The 19,778-nt window shown below is 32.8% G+C and overlaps 1 protein-coding gene across 9 annotated transcripts in view; it reads left to right on the top strand.

Annotated features, from left to right (window-relative positions):
• Positions 1 to 3,639: 3,639 nt before the first annotated feature.
• The window catches only part of LOC143246316 (phosphoinositide 3-kinase adapter protein 1-like), a 40,976-nt gene continuing 24,837 nt past the window's right edge, over positions 3,640 to 19,778 (top strand). Inside the window, exons 1-8 of one of the 9 annotated variants that reach the window (XM_076492845.1) lie at positions 3,640 to 3,798; positions 6,657 to 7,156; positions 10,556 to 10,697; positions 10,950 to 11,219; positions 13,469 to 13,659; positions 14,863 to 14,941; positions 16,356 to 16,496; positions 17,615 to 17,749. In XM_076492845.1, coding sequence (XP_076348960.1) covers positions 3,795 to 3,798; positions 6,657 to 7,156; positions 10,556 to 10,697; positions 10,950 to 11,219; positions 13,469 to 13,659; positions 14,863 to 14,941; positions 16,356 to 16,496; positions 17,615 to 17,749 — 1,462 coding nt within the window. In that variant the 5' untranslated portion in view covers positions 3,640 to 3,794. Of the gene's footprint in view, positions 3,799 to 4,873; positions 5,344 to 6,656; positions 7,157 to 10,555; positions 10,698 to 10,949; positions 11,220 to 13,468; positions 13,660 to 14,862; positions 14,942 to 16,355; positions 16,497 to 17,614; positions 17,750 to 19,778 lie in introns of those variants that run through there. The other 8 variants (XM_076492843.1, XM_076492844.1, XM_076492837.1 and 5 more) reach the window with 8 other exon arrangements.

The raw sequence follows: 19,778 nt of genomic DNA, 5'->3' as shown, positions 1-19,778 counted from the left end.
GATTCGACCTATTACATTGTATTTAAAATGTTATTGAACATAAATTTATTTTGCAATATACAAATTGGAAAATCTTATAACTCTTGAAACTTGGCAAAATCCAGTTAAAGTTCATTTAACAACATTTGTGTGCATATTAACGAACTAAATAATGTTTAAAAATAATTCAGTTATCGAATGTTACTGAAATTCAACAAGTCAAGGCAAAAATTCATAGAATTTTCGAAAATTGTCATAGTACATTTTAAATTATCATTGCCTAGGAACGACTAAGGATAATGAGTTAAGGGCTATGTGATTCTGTTATTTTCCTGTGTAAAAAATGTAGAATTTCGAAACCATTTCTGCGGTAAAATGACTATTAGGGTTTTTTTATTGCTGCAGCAAGAAGCGAAACGTAATCCAACAGTTTAATTCAGATAGTCATAGCCACTGTTGTTTCGTTCTAAAACAAACTGTTCTTGTAGAAGTATTTAAAACGAGATGAACATTATCTGAAGCTGTTATCTAATAAAACATTCGTCATGAATTCATGTGCTACTTTTTTCGTCCTTCTCAGTGAGGTTGGGGCTCATTCCATTTACACGAAGAGACAGTATCACTTTAGTGATGACAGACCAAACAACCGTAAATATATATATATATAATATACATCCGGCGTAGAACAGCAGCTTTTTATATCCCAACCCAACTTCACAGTACTGATAAGAGCTCGAGAATATCATGTGATTTTATTTTTACAAAGTTGTATCATAATTATAACTACCATTTAGCTGATTTAGATCGAATGTTGACAAATACTGGAATATGACCAAAACACTTGGCTAATTTTCAAATGACGCAATCGTCCAATATTTTTGTATTGCTTAATTTAGTTATAAAGTTTTAAGGGAAGTCTTATAAGCGCATACGTGCTTTATACAAATAAAGGGTCCGGTTGCATCAGCTAAATATTGACTAAAGAAAATAATCTTAGTAAAATCGTAAAGTTTTTTAAATATATTTTGAAGGTAGTTTTTATTTTGTTTTATTTTACAGTATGTATATATCTTATTGAAGAACCAGCTCATTGCCTAATGCAGGATTTCTATCTTGATCACCACATCTTACAAATATCACAGTGATCTTTACCTGTTTCATGTTTAGATTTTTTATACATTACCAAATCTATTTTACGGTTTTGTCTTGTTCGTTTATAGTTAAGCACAAAACTACACATTGGACTACGTGTGCTCTGCTCACCTCGAGTATTGATAACTGGTTTCTGGCGTTGTAAGTCCGCAGACATAAAACTGGGGGCCACTTTTATCTATATAGTAATTCTCGATTGCACCTTCATATATATATATATATATTGTTTACTCTGTTTTTTTTCTGAACCTGCCCTACGATATTTGAAAAAACAACCTAAAATTTTATCGTGACCACTCCGTGAAAACGAGAGGTAAAATATGTTTTAGGGAGTCTTAGGTACGATTAAATCAAATTCCTTGAACACTGCTATTCACATGTAAAAAGCAACATTAAACAATCATCATAAATTCAAGTTCTGAAAAATTTTATATCTGACCTCTCACAAGACTTGTTAAACAGATTACTGGGTCTCTTAGAACTGTATCTCCAAATTTATATGAAAATTAGCATAAACATCTCAGGAACCATTTAAAATAAGCATATTTGAGTTTAAAGTGTCTAGTTTTTATATTGGAATACCTATGAAAATTACATCATTTAATTTGTTACTGATCTATGCTTTCTAGAGATAGTAACAGCTAATTATATTTTATTCTTTAAACAAGTCGATTGAAACGATTATTCGACTTTTTCCTAAGCCAGTACCAAGCTATGTCAGACATTACGGTTCAACCTATACGTGGAGTCATGTGTTATATACGTTATTGTGTATTTGATACTCAGGTGACAATCTGGGGGAATAGGTCCCGTTTTGAGGGTATAATAGACCTTAATAATGAGGTCAAGCAAGCTTTATCTCAAAGTCTGGAAGAAACAAGAAGAACTTGTTCCAACAGCGTTAAAATAATCAGCTATAGGTAAACTTTTCTCAAGAGGCAATAAAAATGGAAACTTAAGTCTATATTATGAGTTTTCAATGCTTCGTACGGGTATTTAAATAGCACTATCATTATTTCTGAAAATCTCCCCCAAAAAACTTATAAAGATAAATAAATATGTTTTTTTTTTCAAACAACGAAAGTTCTCTGTTTTTAAACACATTTGTCTTTTCTGTTATCGGGCCCGGCATGGCCAAGCGTGTTAAGGCGTGCGACTCGTAATCTGAGGGTCGCAGGTTCGCATCCCCGTCGCGCCAAACATGCTTGCCCTCCCAGCCGTGGGGGCGTTGTAATGTGACGGTCAATCCCATTATTCGTTGGTAAAAGAGTAGCCCAAGAGTTGGCGGTGGGTGGTGATGACTAGCTGCCTTCCCTCTAGTCTTACACTGCTAAATTAGGGACGGCTAGCACAGATAGCCCTCGAGTAGCTTTGTGCGAAATTCAAAAACAAACAAACTGTTCTGTTATCAGGCAAATATTTCTTAGCTCCAGGTTCATCAATGTCAACCTCTTCGGCTATTCAAACACATTTTTCCAAGCTATATGTGGACCAAATTGCGTATGGGTTACTGATTTTGTCAGTTAAACGATTCCGAATGATAAGTGAACTCCGTGAAAAAATATTACAAAAATACAATGAATATTGTAATTAAACCCGCCAATTACAGCTGAAGTACTATTTGTATACCATAAATAAAATAAGTATTTTTTCCCAATGTTATTGTCAGTTCTTTACATGGAGTATTGTAACAGATGACAACTTGTAATTACATATGATGTGATATCTAGACTCCACCGATAATGAACGTTGTAAAAACTAACCTGTAATTTGTAGGTTAAACTAGTACAAAATACATGCTAATGTAGCAAGTTAAAACTTTAATTGTTTATTTTGAAATGCTCTTGAATGTATAGAAAGTTTAAAACCTAGCACACAAAAATTACAATGTTTTAAGAAGGGAAAACATTTTCAATTACTTTTTCTCTGTAGCTCTGTGCTTAATTACAAACAAATAAACAAAGTGTTTTTTTCCTGAGGTTTCAAATCCGTCACCAGTAATATAAAATTACGTGTTTCCTCAGAAATAGGTTTATAAACACGTGAACGTTGAGTGCATTTGGAACCGAAAAAGAAACAAACCTTTAATTTTACTAGTACCGTACGAAATATTCAAAGGTTTGAACATTCTAGAATTCATATTATAAGTCAAGTTAAGCAGTATTTTCTGGCCTACATTTTGCTTATATAACAGGTTTTACGATAAACTTGTTACGGCATTTCAAGTTTTTATGCCTTTAAAAGTAACTTGTGTTGATACTTATTATTGTAGAACATTTTCATGGCGTTGATTTTATGATCCAAAGGCAGTAGGATTAGAAACTTTGAACACAAATTGTTTAAATAAAAGACAGGAGAGCATTTGATCTATTAAAGAAAACGTATTTGTGAGTTATTACCAAGGGTTTGGGTAAAACAGTATAAAACACGAACAAACATCCACGGAGCATTCTCGAATTGTAAGACCGTGACAGAACTACTCTGAAATTTTACCGAAGTTCCCCATTTGCTCATTATTCATTCTACAGGTTGCACCACATAGTATTGCAACACTCGTAAAGAAGGTATAAACTTGTTCATAACTGGAACTAGTCCTTGATTAAATGAGCAGCAACAACACAGACACGTTGTTCAAAAAGGAAACAGCACACTCGTTGACTTAGATGGGTGAGTAGTGCTACTGTTTTTATGTTTAAATTTAAAGCTTTCTAATTTGCTTTAATAGCTAAACGTTACTTTAAATATTTATAATTTAATGGGTCAGGTGCAAAGGTACTAAAAAAAACAAAGGAGATCCTGGCCAAGATAACACAAACAAGGAGAAACCTCTACTTCTCTTGAGTAACCATAAAAAAATCCATGGCGTTCAGTGAAGTTTCATCATCTTGTAAAAAAAAGAAGAAATAATTTAGTAATTTTAATAATTTAAGCAAATCTGTATTTTCTTACTCTGAATATTTTTATACGTCTTTAAAAGTACCATAGCTTAGTCAGATGTTTATTGTCTAATTGGTATATCGCTACAGTGTTGTATAATTAAAATTGATATGAATTCTATCGTAAAATAAGGTAGCATGAACTTGTTTAAAAGAAGAACCTAGGTGTTGTTAAACGTTTTAGATTTTTCGTTAATTGTGTTTTGTCTTCTATCATAAAGAATAAAAAACATTACCCCTAATCTACTGTTGAGTCCCTGCAATTTTAATGAACCAAACATCACTGAGAGAAGGTCTGACTTCTAAATTGCCTTATTATTCTCTATTAAGTCACTTGTAGATTATTTAACGTGGACATTTTATTCACGTTTTTCATCATCCTAAAACTTTTAGCACGTCGGATTAAGCCATTTTCTTGTACTCTGAGGATTAGATGACCAGTGGAAATTATTTCTGAAGACTTTTCAAATCATATGTTTAACAGTTAAATTCTAAACTAGATTAAAACGCTTCTATAGCCACACATAATGTAGCATATTTAAAAGGTTGAAATTTAAGGAAAGCGGAATTTTTCGACTTAATTTGTGTGTATTTTTAATGCTTCCTCATTATTATCCCTAATGTCATAGTTCATGAAAAGCATTATACTCAACGAGATTTTTGTTCGCACTAAAACTAAACAATTCATAGTATTAACTTACGGTTAATAAACTAAACAAACTTTGGTAGAATAACTAAAATAACAACAGCCTTTAAAAATTACTTAATTTTATATAAAGTTTATTTTATTTTCCATTCATATGCCCCCTAGTGTCACGACGGCAGGTCTGCAGATATGTAAAGCTAGACACCTGGTTTGGTTTTCTTCTTTCTGAATTTCGCGCAAAGCTACACAACGGTTTTCTGCGCTAGCCGTCCCTTAGTTAGCGGTGTAAGACTAGAGAGAAGGCAGCTAGTCATCATCACCCACCGCCAACTCTTGGGCTACTCTTTTACCAACGAATAGTGGGATTGACTGTAACTTATAACGCCCTCACGGCTGAAAGAGCGAGCATATTTGATACGACGGGGATTCGAACCCACGACCCTCCGATTACGAGTCGAGCGCCTTAACCCACCTGGCCATGTTGGGCCACCTGGTTTCGATACCCGTGGTGTAAAACACAGATATTCATTGTGTAGATTCTGCTTAACTATAAACAAGGAAACAAACCGTGCAGACCTGTACGATGAGAGGGTGAATTCTCTCAAACTGATGTCCTTCACTAGTACAGCGGTAAGTCTACTGATTTACAACGCTAAAATCAGGGTTTCGATTCTCTAGGTGGGCTCAGCAGATAGGTCCATGTGGTTTTGCTATAAGAAAACACACACACACTCTCAAACTGAAGAGTTCGGGGAATCTGATTTTGGTGTTTAAAATTGTAAAGGGAATTAATTGACAATGTTGATACATTATCTTTTTTTTCATATTTAATAGTGAGAATAATAGGCTTAGGGGACACAAGTACAAATGCTGGCAAGGTAGGAATCACTTTCAGCTAAGACAGTTTAATTTTTTTTAACAGAGTGGTTGGCCTTTGAAATGGGTTGCCTTCGAATTTTGTAGAGGCAGTAAATTTAGTTGAGTTTAAGAAAAATCTTGATAAAACGTGCGAGTTATAAGGGCTAGCTTTAAAGTTGTTTTACTTAAGTTAATTTAATTTAGAGTGTGGAACAGCCAAAATGGTCCAATAGGTCCCACGTTGTCCGAGAATGTTATGTGTATTCTGCTTGATATTTTTATGGTTATTTGCCAGTTCTGAAACAGACAAACTGAAATCGAAGTGTGGGCCATGGTATATAGTAGGTACCATAATTTCTTGGCTGACCCTAAACAAACATTGCTGATAATAGATAATAAAATGATGTTTAACTTTGTTTTCATTTTACAAACAGCTTAAATTATCGACGTCATGAGTAAAATAAGTAATTTATAGTATGTTTATATTAAAGTGATGATTGTATAAAATGACCAAATATTGTTTTTAACTATAACTCTTTTTTCGAAAGTGTCTTTGAGAATCATACAGGCTTACACTTTATCGAACAATCATTAATTAAACTTTTATCATCAACACACATGCATGTGTTTAAAGAGTAAATACTGTAAGAAGGACGATATTTCTTAAACTTTCTATTGTTGTTATCGACTACAAACATAAATAAAACACATTTTATTTTGCGAAAATAAAATAAAAACCAGTGTTGTTTCATTAAAACAAAGCTAATATCTAATTTTTCTTCAAATAATCAAATATTTATTTACACTCAAGCAGCTCATCTGTTGGTTTACTTGAAATTATGTGCAAAACTACACAATCTTGTCCATTATTTTGAACTACATCACTCATCGCTAACTTTTGGACTGCTTTGGTCTGGTCAGATAATGGGATTTGACAGTTACTCTTATAGCGTACCTACCACCCCAAAGAATGGGGAGCATTTTTGTGCCAGTAATGTTTGTTCTCAACTTTTATGTAGTTTCTCATCTCCAAAATAAAATAATTCCAGAAATATGTATGGTTTATCCTTTGCCCCTCATTTCAGTTACTATGGATCCTCCAGACGTTACCATTGTGTTTTGCAATGACGTTGAAGAGTGGGGCGATTATCTCTCAGACTGTTTACATCATGTTTTAGATCCGTTCCTAAACGTGTACCAAATGCGTGTTGAATGCTTGTTTTTCCCTCTTCCTGAATCTTGTGTGTTGAATGTGAGTAAAGCCCAGGTAGTGTTAATCATAATGTCTCAAAGGTTCTTGGATTTTCTGGAAGATATGCCCAGAGCTTCTCAGTTGACATCCCTCCTAAAACCTTCTCAGACTGTCGCTGTGTTGTGTGGACTTAAAGATCACGATATAAATTTCCACCATAAGAAGTCACTGGTGACCTTTGATTTGTGGACTCGACTAAAAGTACCAAAACCAGAGGAGAAATATGTACGTAATATCATTAAAACTGTTAGCCTAATCTTGGAAGAAGGAAGAAATCAAGGTGAACGGATGCAAAAGCTTTGCTTTGAATTGTGGCCTAAAGTAATTCATGAGGTAATATAGCTTGTAAAAAGCCTGTAACGTGTATTAAAGCATAGGGCACAGAAGTTTAATAATTCTATATCTATGTCCTAATTAATGACATTTTAAACTTATATTTCAAATAATCTTAATTATATTGTATTTTACATTTATATATATATATGTGTGTGTGTAAACTTTTGAAAAGAATAAGGCCATAAAATAAGTGTGAAGGCAGTTTATAAAAGTTTTATAGTGCCATGATGTTGACTTTTTGAGAAAAAAACTTAAACATTACGAGTTCACATTATAAGTCGGTGCGTGTTTAGTAACGAAAACTAAATTGTCAAATGGACGGTGAGCACTAACTATTGTAATATTCTAGGTTCTTTTATTTGAAAACGTTAAACATTAGAATCATTTGCTTGACAAATATCACATTTAGAAGTAAGTCTTTGATAACGTCGTGTGCAGCGGAGTTCATATCAACTTGAAATAACTTGTACAACAGATTATGAGTTTTTTGCTAAATAGAGAACACTTTATATATCACGTATCACAAAAAAGTACTTATAACGGAATAGTTATGAAAGTGATGTAATACCGTGCCTTGAATGTAACTTATGTTGTTGTTTTTTACAATACCTCACATTTCAGAGATATTAAATATATCTGTATATCGGTATTAATGGTTTTGACGACTTCAGTATGTCACTTTGTAAAAAGAAGCGATTATCTTCTATCAAAGAAACCGATGAAGCCTCAGCACTTGAGATGCCTTCCTGTCTTAAACTAAAATTCTTTAACATGTTATGATTTCAAAATCAACTCAAAATGCGCAAATAAGCCTCTACACTGCATGAGTTGAAAAACAGTTTCTACACCACGAAATCGCTAAGCCTACTCATGTTATTTAAGTTTGTTAGAACTAATATCATTCATCAAACTACTAACTGTGCAAATATTTGTTGTAAAATACACCACCACTTAAAGCACGAGTTATTTCCTGTATCTAAAGCCTTTTTCTTGCGTTTTATCACTTAATTTATATATATATATATATAATTAATTATATATGTAAAAAACGGCTGGTATGAGTAGAGAAAGCACTATGTAGAGGAGTGAACAATGTTTTGACCTTCTTCGGTCATCGTCTGGTTCACAAAGAAAGAAAGAAGTAACTGACCTATAACTGACCACATGTTTAAAGGCGGTTGTATAATTGAGTATAGGAATGTAGAGGGCATGCTTAAATGTTGAATATATTTATTAATATAGGTATAAAGGTGTTCCTTTGTATTAGTTTATTTTGAGCTTGAGTTGTTATATAATTTTGCGTTTGTTTGTGTTTGTTTCTTTAGTATTTGGGTGTTTTTTTATGGTTATGCTGATGTCGAGAAAATAACCAACATTTGGCAAAACCTTGTAACAAAATATGACATTCCAGTTAACACCAAATTTATTCAAAAACCAGGCACAAAAGTAAGATATATACTATGTAAAAACTATACTGACAAACACAACACCAACATTATTTATAAAATACAATGTGATAACTGCCACGACTTCTATATTAGAGAAAGAAGTAGAAAAATGGAAACCAGATTCAAAGAACACAAAAAGTCACCTTCACACGTTTTCGAACACTGCAAATCAAATAAACACAACATAACCATAGAAAACACTCAAATACTAAATAAAGAAACAAACATAAACAAACGCAAAATTAAAGAAGCCTTACTTATACAACAACTTAAACCCAAAATAAACCAATATAAAGGAACACTTTTATACCTGTATTAATAAATATATCCAACATCTAAGCACGCCCTCTACATTCCTACACTCAATTACACAACCACCTTCAAACATGTGGTCAGTTACCTCTTTCTTTCTTTGTGAACCTGACGATGACTAAAGAAGGTCGAAACGTTGTTCGCTTCTCTACTTAAAATTTTCTTCTCAACCCAAACAGCCGTTTTTTACATATAATATTTTTCTACAAATAGATTTTCTCGTCATCACGGAATATATAATTAATGTTCTTGGTCTTTATTCATTATTTTGTTCACAATAAATGTGTGTAAACTTTGGCATACGTACACCACCAATTCAACTTTTTTGTACTGTACATCTAATGTTGAACTACCCAGCCAAAGTCAGGTGCAAAACTAGGACACCAAGTTAAATTAGACCCCTAACATAAGCTATGTCTGTTCGGTCTATGGAGCGAACTTAATAGCATCATTTGATGATCTCTTCAAATAAAATATAAAATGAACGTACTTTGTGACACATTTATAAGTTTTTAGTGATGTTTTAAATAGGATTTAGATCACTAGTCTCATGTTATAGTGAATAGATCACCTTTCATTAAATGTAATCTTTTCTATCCTTGAACTAGCATATTGTTCTGTCGTGAAATATATGAATAAGTAGTATTAGAAGTTTCATAGAGAGTTTATCATAATTGTTTCTCTTGGCCGTAATCTGTGAATACTATTATATACATATTCTACTTTGCAAACACCAACGACGTAAGGAACTGATAATTTCAACCTGAACAGTACCTTATGCGACATATGGCAAAGGAACCAGATCAAGGATATCTGAAATCCAGACACAGTCATTCTTAATGTAAAACAACTGACCAGAGAGAAAAAAGTAGCCAATAGCACTCGCTGTCTCATATAGCTCACCCACAGAGTGTTTAGCGGAATATCGCGATTCGAACTTTGGACCTAGAGATCAACAGCTCGGCGCAATAATCACTAGATAACGACTAGCTCCACCACTATACGATATAACGATGATGGAAATCGTCAAAAATAAAAACATAAAATTTACTGTAGCCTTTATTTATCACAGTGTTACCAAGGTTACCGTACTTACTTTTGAAATACTCATCAGAAGGAAGTAAGCCACACAGCAGCACCCTGCCACCCATTATCTAGGTTAATTGATTGAGTGTTACTCTGACAAGGCGCCCACAAATTAAAATACAAGGAATATTTTGTGATATCTTACAGATTCGAATGAGGGTCACCAACACAGAGTTCTAACTCAGGACCAACCCACACTCTTAAGATTTAATGCGAAAATGTTATCCAGTTTAAGTGACTGTGTATTAAAAGATCAAGGGCTAGAGTTAAACTTAATTATTTTTAATAATATGTAACATTAGTAACTTTCGTTCAGTTATTTAAAAGTATTACTTACAGCTTAACCCAGGATACATTTTGTAAATGAACGAGCATTTGATATATCAAGATGATTAAAAATCTAGCTCCCACGAATATACTGTATATAATTCAAACAAATAAGTTGAATACACATACACACGAAGTAAATATAGCTTAGGACTAATTAGTGGATATCACTGTGTATATTTGCTACCAGTTTTTGTTTTGATTTTTATTAAATATTTACCAGAGGTCCAGAGAAGTTTTCGTAGTCTTAAATACACCTGTACAGGAAGACCATGACTTCAGAGTTATTCTAATAATTAACGACAAACAACAAGAAGTAAAAGCAAACCGTCGAAATCCATTCACGTTTCTCTTTTATGTTCCTGGTGAGTCTCTGATAATCCTAAGTTCCATGTACCAAACGCAATACAAAGTGGAAACGTTGTATTTGAAAATGCTATATAGAATTCAGATTGAGTAGCATCATTTTTTGAACTGCTAGTGTAAATATTTTTATAAGCAAGTAAAAATTCATGTCATTATTCAATATCAAGACTAAGCAACTTATTCTACGAGTATATTAGTATATCCTGATTTTATTTACTTGAGAAAAATATCTATGGATACTGTTCTTTCAGCTACATTCGCTTCTACGTCATCAATGATATCGGTCCATATTTGGTGTAATACATGTTATTACGGGAAAGAAACCTTGTACTACCGTTCCGCCATGGCTCAGTTATATGAATTATTACACAATATCGTTTCGCCTTATGAGTTCTTACGCCAGAGTCTCAACAAGACAACGAACTTAGAAGCTGACCAACAGCTAACTCAGATTTTCAAGAACAACCTTCCCTCAAGTGGTTTTTCTCTGCTGACTCCTACTTCCGGACCTTTCCTCAGAAGTAGGTTATTTATTTATATGTTAAAACTCGTAGTCTCGTAAATCGCAGCTGCCCTTAATAATTTATGGTGAGGTAATTGTTCTGTTGACCACACAGCATATAAAGAGCAATATGTGTTCCGCCCACTGTGAGTAACAAACCTCAGTTTTTAGCTCTAGACTAATCATTGACCCATCAAGGAAAACAATATTTTAAAACAGTTTATACTGAAACTGTAATTTTTTATAAGACAACGTAGCAATTATACATTGTAATTATTATATCAAAATGCAATAAAGCATGCTATAAGTATCTATTTTTCATTGTCTCAATATAGTAACAATGTGATAATATAAGAAGCTTATTTTTAACTAATAACGTAAAACAACAATGTATTGTTTAGAATATTTACTGTGCTACAGAAATATCTAAGGGTGGCTTATTTGAGTCACCCAGTGGGACAGCGGGAAGTCTTCGGATTTACATTGCTAAAATCAGGAGTTCGATTACCTTCGGTGGATACAGCAGATAGTCCGATATGGCTTTGCTCCAAAAACACACAGACTGACTTATTTAGTAAACAACTATCACCGTTAAACTCGATTATTTATGATAGTAATAGTTTGTTTGTTGTAGAACAAATCCCGCATTAGATTTGGAATAAAGTCTTAAAGATATTTTCAGATTAAACTGGGGTTGAGTAATAACTGTCAAGTTCTTGGTTACATCTAATGTATATAACCAGCACATATCTCAAAGTTGAACATTAAGATACAAAAAGTGTTTTACTTTTCATTAGAAAATTCAGAAAAAATCCCAAAAACTTTATAGAACTTATAAAATCAGAAAAATATTAATCACTTACCTCACGATTACCACCTGTAAAGGTCTGGCATGGCCACATGGTAAGGGCTCTCAACTCGCAATTTTGGAGTCGTGGGTTCTAAGCCCCGTCTCAACAAGCATGCTTGTCCTTTCAGCTGTGGGTATGTTGTAATGTGACAATCAATTCCACTATTCATTAGTAAAAGAGTAGCTCAAGAGTTAACGGTGGGTAGTAATGATTATCTGCCATCCCTCTGGTCTTTGTTTTTTCACTGCTGAATTAAGGAAGGCTAGCGCAGATAACCCTCGCGTAATTTTGCACGAAATTCAAACAAAGCCAATCATCTTTGGAACGAATATCATCTCTCTAACTTCCAGGTCTCCTGGTAGAACAGCGGTAAATCTATGGATTTAGAACAATAAAATACAGGATTCGATTCCATGCAAAGAACAAAACATATAGCCCCAATGTGGCTTTGCTGTAAAATAATCAAGAGGGCCTATTTTTAGTACATATCTCATAATGTCCCGCCATCACAAATGCATTCTTAATGGAGGTATCTTGCTATTTATATCTTATCTCACATAGCGATACCTAATAATAATAACATTCTTTTATACGCCTAACACACTTTGTTTTCTGTTTCTTATACAGAAGAAAACATTTTTACTTTTAATCTTCTTACGACATAAGTTTACGACATAAGTTACCCTGGCTATTGAAATGAATTTAAGTACAGCAATGTTTAAAAGTACATTTTAATACTCGTGTAGAATAATTTTTAAATTTCATTTCTAACTGCAGCTGCACATAACAAACAGCTTCATCCACCATATTACAAAACTTAATTTTAATTATCTATAAAAGATAACGCTTTTGTATAACTATATACGTATGTTATTAATTTCTTGAAAATATAATTAAATATCATTATATTATCTCTCAGTTAGCATTGGATATCCCCCAGATGTACAACGCTAGAAAACGGGTTTCGATGCCCGTGGTGGGCAGAGCATAGATACCTCATTATGTAGTTTCGTGCTAAAAGTTAAAGAAATAAACAAATAGTTACCATTGCATGCCCTCTCCCCAGTGGCACAACTGTATGTGTGCCAACTTATAACAGTAAAAACCGGGTTTAGATACCCATGGTGGGCAGAGCACAGATAGCTCTTTGTGTAGCTTTGTGTTTTGCTGCAAACAAACAGCATCGCCGCCGGTGTTTTATATAGAACTAGAACAATGAACTTTCTTTGGTTCCATTGTTCGTTTTATATTATCATACTCTGTTCAAGTTAAAGTAGTCTGTTCTTAAGCGGTTGAGTCTATCATTTATAATACGAACTTTAGTATAGGCCTGATAAGGTTAATTTGGTTTTGTACACAACATACGCACAGTAGGTGTTTATATAGATATGAGTTTAAAAACTTTATCAACTGATAGGTGAAGATGAACTCCCAACGTTGCTTCATTTCTCTGCTTGCTATGGGATGAAAGAATTAACTTCGGCTCTCCTAAATTCTCCTGGATCTGAAAGAGCTTGTTACCTTGGAAATCGTCAAGGACTTCTTCCGGTTCACATAGCACAACGAGAAGGACACAACGAAATTGCAGAAATGTTGGATTCATTTCAAGTAATTGCTTCAAAGAAGCCCTATATACGTTTTAATATATATTTATATTTTCTTATTATTAAGTTTTAAATAGTTATCATTTCTCAATTATATTTGCATAGGGTTTAATATATAATATTATGATTCATAGAATAATAAATTTTTTAAGCATACAGTTCTTTTCTTTTTTGGCTAATTCGACTGTTGTTTAGTTCAATGTTTTTTAAACAAATTCCTTGTCTCACACCTTTTTCTTCTTTAACCTGTTATTAATTCACATCACAATCCACATTCTTGCAGTGCTCTAACATTATATAATTATGATTGCAAATAATTAGAACCGTTTCACAGAATGAAACGAGTGATAAAGTTTTCTATACAGTGTTATATTCATACATGACCGCTTAAAACTACCAATTCTAAGAACTTATGAGTGATATTAAAAAAGATGTATAACGATATGTCATCAACTCTATGTCTGTTATATCCAATGTCAAAGGTGTTTCGGGCAATATCAGGGTTCATCAGGCCGATTAGGATATGACATGCATAGTAATGGTTGCAATGCTATTAATAACATCAAAATGTGAGCTACGTTAAGTTGGTGACGTGTAATTTACTTAACCCTTCAAAAAACGAATATTGTCGTAATTAGGGCTTATTAAGAATCTGATCTAGATAGTGTGGAATTTTCATTTTTGCTTTGTAATAATTCTGCTTAATGATAAAAATAAAAGTAAAGAAAATAACAATTAATTTGTAGGCATATTGAGTAAAACTTAGTTACGATTTTCAGATAAATTTCCAAGTAGGTTTTAGAATAAAGTTACCACAAAAGACAATAAAAAGGTAGCACGAACTGATCAAAAGTACATCAAAGATAAAATGTGTTTAGTAAATTCTACAGTAGGCTACTTTCTAACAATAATATTATACTTTTGGACACGACTTAATACACTCTATGCATACCACACATTGGTTATAAAACATCGAAATAATAAAATAGTTATTTTCCAAACTTAAACATCACGAATACATTAAAAAAGAATATGAGGGCTAGTAAAGAAGTGTATTTGTTTTAAAATTTGATGAAGTTACAAATATTGTAGTTAATTACAAAACTTTTTATAAAATGCCTTTTCCTTTTGGTTTTAAATTCTATAGTTTCTGTCATAACACTAATTATTTTGGAAATAACATGTGTTTTCCTCAAATAATATATAGAAAAGAGAAGAACGTGAGTTATGCCAAATCGCCAGTTTTGTTCCAAAAATGATAAAATACGAAGAAAATGATATGAATAGTAAGTTAACTTTTCAGCTGTTTTTAATATGCTAATGTTCAGCTTTAATAACTATTTTTGCTTAATATGTAGCCTTCAACCGGTATTTAAAATACTATATCTGAATGAAGCTTTCACGCACAAGGTTTTATGAAAGAATCATCATTTGAACATTGTCATTTCCTCTAGTGGTACGTTTTAACAATAATATATTGTCGGGACCAATTCATAATTTTATTTACTTAACAAAAGCTTTGTTGTTTTTTTTACTTTTATTCTATAAAGTGTAATATTTTACACAACATGTATAAATTATATTTGTTAGATTCAGTGTTTTTCTACTTTAAAACATACTTAATAGAATATAATAAAAAACATTTAGTACATACAAACACCTTTAATCATGTTAAGAAATATTTAGAATCTAGAGCATAAATATGTTCCAATAGCTTATTGAAATTAACAAATAATATTTTGAAATTTAGCTAATATAAAAGTTGATGTGTCACGCTTCATTTCTCAAAGGTCCAGCATGGTCAGGTGGATAAGGCACTAGACTCGTAATCCGAGGGTCGCGGGTTAGAATCCCCGTTGCACCATACGTGCTCGCCCTTTAACCCGTGTGGGCGTTATAATGTTACGCTCAATTTTACTATTCGTTGGTAAAAGAGTAGCCCAAAAGTTGGTGGTGGGTTGTGATGATTTGTTGCCTTCCCTCTAGTCTTACACTGCTAAATTAGAAACGGCTAGCGCAGATAGTCCTCGAGTACCTTTGCGCCAAAAACCAAACCAATCACTTCTCAAAATAGAAAAAGATATAAAATTCAAAGTTTATTTATCTAGTTATAATAGTCGTAATCTGAGGGTCGCGGGTTCGCATCCCCGTCGCGCCAAACATGCTCGCCCTTTCAGCCGTGGGGGCGTTATAATGTGATGGTCAATCCCACTATTCGTTGGTAAAAGAGTAGCCCAAGAGTTGGCGGTGGATGGTGATGACTAGCTGCCTTGCATCTAGTCAGAATTATATTTTTTTTACAATATCAAAATATTTCTGATACAAAACGTATTTTACTAACGTGGCTAGCAAATGTACATCATAAACTCGGAAACATTTCGTACATAATACTGCTATTTGAATACCTCCAAATTTAGAAAAGTACTGTGCAAAGTGGTGTAAGTAAATTTGCTTCGCGTTTATTTATTTTTGTATATGTTTTATTATAGCAAAACTACATCGAGCTATCGGCTGAGTCTACCGAGGGCAATCGAACCCCTGATTTTTAGCTTTGTAAATCCGTAGACTTACCGCTGTATCAGCGGGCACTCACGTTTGTTAATAAAAGTTCCATTTGTTTTTTAGTTTTTTTACGAATATGGTTTTGAATTTTAAATCTAACTTGAAATAAGCTATGTAATTAAATAATGTATGTTTTAGGTTCCTTCCAAAACTGTCCAACCTATGAAAATAAATTCGATTTCTGCTCATTTCCTGATACTTCTCGCGATAGTTATGAGAAAATGAATAAATATAAAGATTACATGCTGATGCAAAGACTTCCAGTTCTGCACCAATCAGGTTAGGAAACGTTATTTTAACTAATGACAGATATGAAATTACTACAAATTAATTTAATGTTTCAAAATTAAATGTCTTTTAATAAAATAAAATGTTAACTATTAATCAGACAAAATATAAAACTAGATGAAAATACTGAAAAACGTTTACCTTTATTATCTCCTGATTCAATTAGCAAAACATTTCTGAACACATTCACAGCATTTGCCCCCTCCCCAATGATACAGTGGTATGTCTGTGGACTTATACCGCTAAAAACCAGTTTTTCGATACCCGTGGTGGGCAGAGCCTTTGTGTAGCCTTTTGCATAACAGAAAACAAATAAGCATTTAAGGCTTAATTAATTACTTGCATTTGATATAATGTAACTTCTCTGTGAAATAACCTTTTATAAAGACACTTAAATAGCTTATGATCAATTTGTTACTATTTTTTCGGAATTATTGGTAATATAACACCCATACAGTTCGTTATTCAAATGTTTTATACAGCATTATATATTTTTGCTCTTTTATAAAAACTATACTGTAACGTAAACATAAGTTTATGCAATTTTTACGACATGAAAAGTAGTGTGGGATCCATGGATCCGCATTTTGTAGAGAACTTGGTCTTTTTCATTTCTTAACCTGTTACGAATGACATAAAAATGAGCAGAAATTTAAAACTGTAGTATTAATAGACAAAGAACATTATAGAAGTTAGTAGTATTACTTATAAGAGCACTTATTGTTTTAAGGACGACTTAGATATTTATAACCTTTAGGGCATCATAAGAGTACATGCGTTAAATTTGACGGGCTAGAGACCCCTAGGATCAGAATAGCTGTCCTTAATTTTTAAACACTGACCAAAAGGAAGACAGAAAGGCAGCAGCATCCTCAGCCAAAAGCTTTTTGTGATTTTTTTCAGATTTGAGCCAAGTATTGTGGCTGACTGTTACTCTTATAATACGCCCACAACTGAGTAACCAAAGAAGAAGGATAAAACGTAGAAAGTCGTGGTCACTTACTAACCACAGAAATATTAGATAATTTTGAATGAAAATTACTGTAAATTTTAATTATTTATTGAAACGTACTTTATTGGAAAAACTATTTAACCGATATTTCTTTTAGAGTCTATATTGAAGCATCCAACTCACCAAGATCAACCAAGATCAATTCCTCTGAGCTCACAGAATAGTTTCACAGAATTGGGAAAATTTGGAGAATACTTATCAATGTCTACATGTCGTGTTCTGCAGCAATCAGGTAAAGAATAATGTTGAAAAATTATTATAATTAGTTAGAGAGATGTGTATTTAGTCACACGATATTTGGAAAAATAAAATGCAAATCTGTTAATAATTATAAAATACCATAACTATTGAACAAGTTCGAAAAACTTCACTTCTCTTTAATTTAATCTTCGTTTTGTTTGTTTTACGTTTATACCAGACGTTTTGTGTCGTTTTGTCACTTTACATTTTTACCAGACGTTTTGTGTCGTTTGGACGTATGGGATCACAATTGAACATTTATTGCATTTCATGTTATGATAAAACTTACTCTTTATTTAATTAACTAAGTACTGATAACATTTTTAAAAGACAGACAAAGTAGATGATCATAAAAAGAAAATCTACAAACTGTAACACCTGCTTCCATTTTTATGCAATGTTAAATTACGTGAAAAAAAGAACATTAAACAAAGTGGCAAATTACCTCTACCGAGTTATAAATTGCGACTGTTGTTGACTTTCGTATTGTTTGCTTGTTGTATTTTTTAATTTCTCGCAAAGCTACACAAGGGCTATCTGCGTTAGCCGTCTCTAATTTAGTAGTGTAAGACCAAAGGGTAATCATTACCACCTACCGCCAACACTTTTACCAACGAATTAACCGTCACACTATAACGAAAAATTGTAACTCAAAAATTGAAGCTTCTTCGACGCGACGAAGATTCGAAACCGGCACCCTTAGATTACAAGTCGAGTGCCTTAGCCATTCAGCCATGCTACATTTTTCTCTAATATTTTCTTTCTTTATTTCTAGTCAAAAGTAGTTTAATTACGAAATCCAACTAGAAGAGAGATTTTCATGAAGTTCTCATACGTTTGTTATTTTTTAAATATCAATGATATATTTGTAAGAGGAATATTATCAGTCGTGTTGTATTTTGTTTCCTAAAAAATGGCGTAATATTCAGGATCATATAAACTACACGTATTAGGTTTATGTAAAATACCTATTTCGAGCAGCAAAAATTCATAGATTTTTTTCTACATAATTTCAAGAAGAATTGTACGTTCATGATAGTTGTCACTGTATGCTTATTTTTCAAATCTATTTTGAATTCTACACGAAGCGGGTAGAAAGAAATTGCAGATGAGAAAACTCTAGACCATAAATAAGGGCTCTAAAATAAAGAAAGTCTATATGAACAAAATAAGTTGTAATAGTAAAAAAAAATATGGATTCATCTTTCTATTTAAAATGCATTAACTTCTTTTACGTCATAGGTTGTTTAACATTTGTTTTTTGTTGCAGTAGTCGTAATTATTAATTAATTAGTAATATTTTAGTTGCAGATAGGTAGAATTATTTTTTGACTCGGTGAAACACAACTCTGTTTATTCATAAGCTTTGATTTTGTTCATTATTAAGAGTTTTCTAATCATCAAACTTATAAAAGTATAATACAATAAATAAATACAATAAATCGTATTACCCCTAAAATGTGTTACTTGGGTATCTTTTTAATATTTATTTATTTTTTTACCTAATTTGACTTAAATATCAACATAGGTTTTGTGATATTCATCCACACACAAAAAACAAGTTATGAGAAATGTTTACATCTCAATATAAATTTGATTAAAGCATTTAAAAATATTCATAAACTACCTGTAAGTCAAACTGATATTCCAATATTAAGGGCTCGGCATGGCCGGATGGGTTAAGGTGTTCGACTCCTAATCTGAGGGTTCCAGGTTCGAATCCCCGTCGCATCAAACATGCTCGCCCTTTCAGCCGTGGGGGCGTTATAATGTGACGGTCAATCTCATTATTCGTTGGTAAAAGAGTAGCCAAAGAGTTGGGGGTGGGTGGTGATGACTAGCTTCCTTCCCGCTAGTCTTACACTGCTAAATTAGGGACGGCTAGCACAAATAGCCCTTGAGTAGCTTCGCGCGAAATTAAAAAAAAAACATTTAGATTTGTAAACACAAAATTAAAGTAAAAATAAGTAATTCTAGCTCTGCAAAGTATCTTCGGACATTCCAACATAACAAATTAAAAA

Source organism: Tachypleus tridentatus, chromosome 3, assembly GCF_004210375.1.
Source record: "Tachypleus tridentatus isolate NWPU-2018 chromosome 3, ASM421037v1, whole genome shotgun sequence".
Lineage (NCBI taxonomy): Eukaryota > Metazoa > Arthropoda > Merostomata > Xiphosura > Limulidae > Tachypleus > Tachypleus tridentatus.
This window is presented reverse-complemented; position numbering and strand designations above follow the sequence as displayed.